General features: G+C 37.8%; 1 protein-coding gene across 1 annotated transcript in view; it reads right to left on the reverse strand.

Annotated features, from left to right (window-relative positions):
• Positions 1-2,507, reverse strand: part of GRXCR1 (glutaredoxin and cysteine rich domain containing 1) — a 127,759-nt gene extending 125,252 nt beyond the window's left edge. Inside the window, exon 1 of the mRNA XM_045474212.1 lies at positions 1,610-2,507. Within this exon, the coding sequence (XP_045330168.1) occupies positions 1,610-2,119 (510 nt within the window). The 5' untranslated portion in view covers positions 2,120-2,507. The remainder of the gene's footprint in view (positions 1-1,609) is intronic.
• Positions 2,508-7,879: the final 5,372 nt, after the last annotated feature.

Below are 7,879 nucleotides of genomic sequence, written 5' to 3' on the forward strand. Positions count from 1 at the left end.
ATTAAAAAATGAGTTTCACTGGATTTTTTTTTCAAAAGAAAAAGGGTGATGGAATTACACATTGAAAAGTATACAAGTTAACTATTATAAAGTAATGTAGTAATAACATCTGATTATAGAATTTCTTCTATTTCCTATATGTGAATTTATAAGCTCTTTCAGGACAAAGCCATAGGGAGAAAAACATTTTCTCTTGAAGATTTAAGGTATTTACCCATAAATAATAATTTTGGGGGGAGATATGAATAAATTCAAATCACAGTACTATAACTGGTGCAGAAGTTTTGTAAATAACCTTCCAGATCGTAAAGCAATTCAAATCATGACTCAATCAAAAGCTAAATTAATCACAATAAATGCAAACATTTTTACACTTATTACAGAGTCTTGGCTTATACTTTGACAATAATAATTTCTGCATTAGATAAAACACAGAGGCCACTAAGATTATTTTAGAAGTCTATACAAGATCTCCAAATTAGTCAAACATAGTCATCAGTTTCTAACTTTTGATTTCCCACCTCATCCCTAATCAGTGAAATCTTTCATGGGTAAATTCTACATATGAAAATAGCCTTTGATTTTAACTGCTTTTACCCTTTAATTTCTTTTTTTTTTTTTTTTAATCCTGGCGATGTGATCTTTCCAAATACTTCTTTGAAATGAAAAATAATAAAATACTATTGGTTAAAATCCTTTCTCCCTACCACTGTTATATCTGTCTATAATGCAGAGGCACTGGATAATTCATCAAGGAGATTTTATTTAAATATTGAAAATAATACAGAATGGTATTATAATGAAAAATATTGGTTTGCTACCTTAATGATAGTGATTATGAATTCTATTCCTGAAATAATGATCCCTGCTTTTAACAGAAAATCATTTTACCAATGCTTCTGGGCAATTTCAAAAACTTGTCTAAACATTATATCATTGCCAAAGGCCTCCAGACCTGAATAATGCATTCCTACATTACTGTGCAGAATCTATCACATTTTAAAGGCTAACATTTTTCCTAGAAGACCTAGATCTCACTCCATACATTTACAGAGGGATAACTTTTTCAAGTGCTACTCTAGAGTTCCCATGGGCAAATGAATGAAGAAAGGCACCTCAGGTAAAAGCTGCAACCCCCAGAGTAGTAGGGGCAAGTCGAAGTTTGTCTTTACAGCTTCCTAACATTCCAACTGAATCCAACGCCACTGAATGTAGCTCTCAATGTTCTCTGGTTTAAAATCCATACAAGTGATGATAAGTGCTAATCTGGTAGCTGGAAGGTGATAAACCAAAAATTAACTCCTAAGTTGTGCTCAGATGCTTTGAACACCATCATCTTGGTAAAGAAACAGACACATTATTTTAGTCACTGCACACTGGAAGGAAAGACCACTTAGAAATATGACTTTGAGAATCCATCTAATTTGCTAAGCATAATGACCCTCTTTTTAATCGATGGCTGTTGAGACAATATCTCAGATGGGGGAGTGACTCATGAAGTATGTAGGAGTCATGAATAAGAGAAGCTTGCTTTCAACTGGAGGGCACAGAGGTGTTGAGATGGTGAGTTAAGAACAAAGCCCGGGAAAAGCAAAGTGCATTGACTTACCTGCAATACTTTCGTCAAATTGTTAAATAGAGCTTGGCCGGCACTCACTTTGTACTTGACGCCTCTGACTGTGCCATTTTTGCTTAAAATGTGGACTCTTCTTGTACCAAAACCCTTCTCACTGGCAGCCCTCGCTAACACCAGCAAGTTATCCTGGTCGTTCTCATACTCATCACCTTCTGATCCTATGTGGCCATTTTGCTGTCCATCAGACTCACTCAGTCCATCTACCCCACAGATGCTGGCACATTCAGAATCCAGGGAGCCTGATGGTTGCCCATCTTCATACACTTCCTTCAGAACTCGCCCGCTGTGAGATGACGCGATCCGAAACCGGACTTTCCGTGGCCTGTCATTTTCTGGCTTTATGTCCCTTTTTAGCATGATCACTTCCACCCACATAAACAATTCACATAATCTCTGGATCAATGTTATTGCATTAGTCCACTTGCCACATAGCAATATCAGAGCCTCATTCTCGCAACAGCAGCACCCATATGAAACTAACATCGAAAGAAGATTCCTAAGAACTTACAGTGCGTCTCTGCTATTAATAATGAATGTGTGTGCGTGTGCTATGGTTACCTTTAAACTAAAACCTGCAAATGATCCCAGCCTTTAAATATTAAACAGCCATGGTGGACTCTTTAACAGGACAAACGCAAGAAAGTGGCAGGTAATGAAACAATAAATAAGTATGGGGCAAGGAAACGAAAGACCTGAACGTTGAAGCCAATGATGAATGTTGAAAAGGATCTTTAACAGAAGAGTATCTCTACAATTCGCTGTCCAGAGTGGAGGCCAGAGATAAAGTATGGAATCTAATGTGTAGGATGGGACGTGTCATAGTCCTCCCACGGGGCTTCTTTCTTCTGTCTTCCACTGTGATCTTTCAAAAGGGCAGTGAACGTGCTACTTGCCAACATGGAGCTTTTAATATTAGTTATGAAATAATCTCTTCGACTTTGTCAGCATTGTATAAGATGCATTTTCAATACACATCGTCATGCACAAGTGGTTTTGCTAAAGAATAACTTTTTAACAAACTGTGAAAAGAGAGAACATTTGCCTTGTTACTTCCCACTTCCGCTAGCTGAAAATTCTCTCAGAGGGAAGGATTTTGGAAGGAAACATAAGGGACAATGAGGAAGGAATGGAAAATCTTCCAAGCCAGCCAGATCAGGCAAAGAGGTCCTGGTGATCTGCATTAATAAATATTATATCCAAATCACCCATGCATACAGAACGGACCTCCTAACACCATGCTCAGTGCATTTTCTGACACTTTGGTGAGTGACTGAAGAATCTCTTAAGATACAAGGCCTCTTAAGATACAAGGCCTCTTGTATCTCTAAGATACAAGGCCTCTTAAGATACAAGGGCCAAAAATGAACAAATCAGGAGACTATAGATGCTGGAGAGGATGTGGAGAAACGGGAACCCTCTTGCACTGCTGGTGGGAATGCAAACTGGTGCAGCCACTCTGGAAAACAGTGTAGAGGTTCCTCAAAAAAATTAAAAATGGACCTATCCTATGACCCAGCAGTAGCACTGCTAGGAATTTACCCAAGGGATACAGGAGTGCTGATGCATAGGGGCACTTATACCCCAATGTTTATAGCAGCACTCTCAACAATAGCCAAATTATGGAAAGAGCCTAAATGTCCATCAACTGATGAATGGATAAAGAAATTGTGGTTTAATATACACAATGGAGTACTACGTGGCAATGAGAAAGAATGAAATATGGCCCTTTGTAGCAACATGGATGGAACTGGAGAATGTGATGCTAAGTGAAATAAGCCATACAGAGAAAGACAGATACCGTATGTTTTCACTCTTATGTGGATCCTGAGAAACTTAACAGAAACCCATGGGGGAAGGGAAGGAAAAAAAAAAAAAAAAGAGGTTAGAGTGGGAGAGAGCCAAAGCATAAGAGACTCTTAAAAACTGAGAACAGGGGCGCCTGGGTGGCGCAGTCGGTTAAGCGTCCGACTTCAGCCAGGTCACGATCTCGCGGTCCGTGAGTTCGAGCCCCGCGTCAGGCTCTGGGCTGATGGCTCAGAGCCTGGAGCCTGTTTCCGATTCTGTGTCTCCCTCTCTCTCTGCCCCTCCCCCGTTCATGCTCTGTCTCTCTCTGTCCCAAAAATAAATAAACGTTGAAAAAAAAAAAAAAAACTGAGAACAAACTGAGGGTTGATGGGGGTGGGTGATGGGTATTGAAGAGGGCATCTTTTGGGATGAGCACTGGGTGTTGTATGGCAACCAATTTGACAATAAATTTCATATATTAAAAAAAATTAATTCTCAGAAAAAAAAAGATACAAGGGCCGTATTAAAACATACACTTTGGTGAGTATCCCAACCTGTTTGCACCTCCAGAGGGAGGATCCACACTTGGCCCTCATACTGCTCTTCAAGTTTTTTTTTTTTTTTAATGTATAGTTTTATGTGATATAAACTTAATTTACTTTTATTTTAGAAAATTCAGACAATAATAGCACGATGTTGTGAATAAAGTCACACAAAAAAAGAAGAGTCACAAATCTCCTCCCTGGAGATGTTAATAATTTTGTGAAACATCTCCCAGTGCCTATGAAGACAGGATGCTCTGATGGTCACAAAACTACATTGCCCAGCCTCTTGCAATTTAAGAGGAGAAGGAACAAGTGCTAGCTTTCACTGATGGGATGTGAACAAAAGTCACGCCTCATTTGTGGACCAAGGCAGTTAAGAGAGAGAGTGTCCCATCCACGCCCTTTCTCCTCCTTCCCCATCTGCTAGCTGGATGACCCTTGAAGCCATATACTGAGCTTGTCAGAGCCACAGGTTCCCAACCGTCACCGCCCCGCACTAAACTATGTTATGAGCAAAAACTAAGCCTTTATTGTGTTAAGCAGTGGAGGTGGAAATTTAAGGATTGTTTGTTAGGGCATCTATCAGTCCTGAATGCGCTCTCATATATTCAACATCTTGCTTTTTTCATTCACCATTATATAGTGAGTCATTTTCTATATATTTCTGAAAAACATGAATTTGATGTGTATATTAAAAGTCCTTCCACTAGCTGTACCACGTTTTATTTCTCTTTCTGGATTGCCTGATGTTTAAATTATTTAAAATATTTAGTAAAATAATGCTGCACTAAATGTTCTTGTTCAAAAATCAGTGCACATATATCTTAAGTAGTCCCTTAGTATCAATTCCTTTGGGTAAAATTGATGAGGTAAGAATTTTTTTTAAGGCAAAGCTTTTGATATAAATTGCCAATTGCTGATATGAAAAGTTGTATACCTTACACTTCTACTAGCATATGAGTTCCGATTTTACTGTCTCTAACCAATGCCAACAGTGCATATTACCAATTTTCAACAACGTTTATTTTGTCAAGTCGAAAAGTAGTATTTTGGTGATGTTATAGTTTCCCAACTTTGAACACTGTTGAGGACTTTCATTCTGAATATTTTCTTCATATAGAGCTCTCACTGAAGAAAGAGATGGAGAAAAATGGAAACCTCTACCTCCTGGCTAATCAAATTAGAAAATATTAGAGAATTCTATATAATGCCAAAGAAGGAGGGAGAGATGAAGGGTGAAAGGGGGAGAGAGAGGGAAAGATCAAGTATGAGATCAGCTAAGTGACAATATAAAGGGGCTTTAACTTGGCAAAGTAAAAGAGTATGTAGTCAAAGTACACAAAAAGAGAACATAAGTGAGGAAATACTTATTGGGGAAGAAGAGAAAAAATAATTCAGCTTTATGCCCAAATGTCCAAATCTTTAAAAGACACCATAGGGTAGGGCATGAGTATGAGCCTAATCAAGAAAAAAAAATCAAAATTCTGTGCTTGTCCCAGTTAATTTTTGTCCTGAATTCCCCATTTAATCTTTCCCACCCCCATTTTTCTAGGTGTTTGAGTTGGACAGAGTGCTATATAGCATAAGCAGGATTTTGAAGTCAAGAAACCTAGGTTCAAATTCCATCATAACTCAGTGAAAATACTCTTTTCACCTCTCAAGTCTTCAATTTTCCCATCAGTAGAATGAAGGTAACAATATCTACCCTAGTGAGCTGTGCTTGGAAGTATCTGGAACACATTGCTCAATGTGTTTTTGATGGTGTGTACATACACTATGCATCCTTTGGATGGAAACAACTAATTTTAGCCTGAATAAGGCAAGACAGTGGCTACACAAGATTGCAATTAATAAACATACTTGGAGGATAGAGAGAATTCAATAAAATGATTTCAAAGTTTGTGATATTTTAAATACATATATTAAAAATACATAGTGTGTGTATGTACATAAACACATGCATATGTATTCATATCTAATATTTACATACTATTTTAAAATAATGATATTAGTTAAAAGTCATCTCTCTTTTATGGATGAACTGAAAGTTCTGTAAACTGGAAACCAGCCTGCTACAAGTATAAGGAGGTATCTGCTGGTGTGAGAATATGCCTTGATAACTGTGATTCACATACTTATCTTAAGCTAAAATGAAAATTAAGGTGCTCTAAGGGCACTGGGTGGCTCAGTTGGTTAAGCGTCCGACTTCTGCTCAGGTCATATCTCACAGATTGTGAGTTTGAGCCCTGCGTCAAGTTCTGTACTAAAAGCTCAAAGCCTAGAGCCTGCTTCAGATTCTGTGTCTCCCTCTCTCTCTGCCCCTCCTCTGCTCACTCTCTCTCTCTCTCTCTCAAAAATAAAGATTAAAAAAATTAAAAATTAAGGTGCTCTTTTCAGTGGATAGCTTTGTAACTATTCTTTCATTCAGGCAATGAGTATTCAGTATCTACTGAGTGCCACCCAAGGATAAGACACGGTAAGACACTATGGTAAATATAAAGATGTGTAAAAGTATGCCCATGCCTTCCATTGGTAACATATGCTTAAACAAAATAGCTAGAGCTCAATGTAGTGTATCTTAAACTAACATATAATCCCATTTCCTTGAAATAGCCAAGTTTCCAGTCATCTCCAATAAAAGACATCAATACTATTAGCAGCACTCTCCACTCTTATTCTGCTTACAATTGGTTCCCAGCTGCTGGATGTTAATATAGCAACTTCTAACTACTCCGTCAGCCACCTTTTCCCAGAATCAGTTTATTTTTCCCTATTTTTAAATCACTTTGCCAGGTTAGCATCCTCCCTTCAGAAAGAAGTTCCTTCATCTCTTCCTTCGGATGTACTCTTTCAATCATTTATTCATTTAACAATATTTATCGAACCCCTAATAAATATCAGAGAGTTGCTGGATCTATACAGGTGAACACAACAGGCACATTCCGTGCCTTTAGAAGTATATGACTATAATAAACAAATAAAGATATAATAAAAATTATAAGCATTACTAAGAAAAAGATATGGGTATAACAAGAAATGATAAAAGAAGGGAGACTTCTCAGATGAAATAGTTACAGTCAGCCTCTCTGAAAAGGAGACAGTAGAAGAGATTGCTCACGTAAAGGTTTGAGGTGGGCAGGAGTAGTTGGAGATAGTTCCTCAGCTGTGGTGGCACGTGTAAAGGCCCTGAGACCAAAACGCAGCAGGTTTGTTCAAAGAACTAAATAAAAGCAGAGTGCCTGAAAATAACTATGACTTCCATCCTACAAAGCCCTTCTCAAAAGGACAATACTGAGGCACCTGGGTGGCTCAGTCAGTTGAGCATCTGGGTCTCGATTTCAGCTCAGGTCATGATCTCACAGTTTGTGGGTTCGAGTGCTGTGTTGGGCTCTGTGCTGATGGCACAGAGTCTGCTTGGGATTCTCTCTCTCTCTCTCCCTCTCTCTCTCTCTCGCTCTCAAAATAAATAAATAAACTTTTTTTTTTTAAAAAAAGGACAATACTAACAAGACTTTTCCTTTTTAACCTAATCCTTAATTTATGCAACCCCCTCAAAACTTGAACCAAAAACTTAGAAACCGTATTACCAATATAGAAATATTTCCAATACTGGTAAGTTTAACACCAATGGGCATCCGTTTGTTTAAAATAGTAAGTTATAAATTCTAGAATCTAACTAGAGGATAGAATGTTGTATTAACCAAACTAGAACTACTTTGGAAAATACAATTAATGAGCAATTCAAAGACAAAACAAATGCCCCTTGTTCAGTTCCCAGTAGAAATGATAACCTAGCAGCTAGAGCTAAGCCCGGATATTTCTTGTTGGTGTCGGTTTTTTAAGTAGAATATCTAATTATTTCCTTATTTGTAGAGAAAGCAGGACATTAAAATTTAATTATTCTTTCACTCAT

Source organism: Leopardus geoffroyi, chromosome B1, assembly GCF_018350155.1.
Source record: "Leopardus geoffroyi isolate Oge1 chromosome B1, O.geoffroyi_Oge1_pat1.0, whole genome shotgun sequence".
In the NCBI taxonomy this organism is placed as follows: Eukaryota; Metazoa; Chordata; class Mammalia; order Carnivora; family Felidae; genus Leopardus; species Leopardus geoffroyi.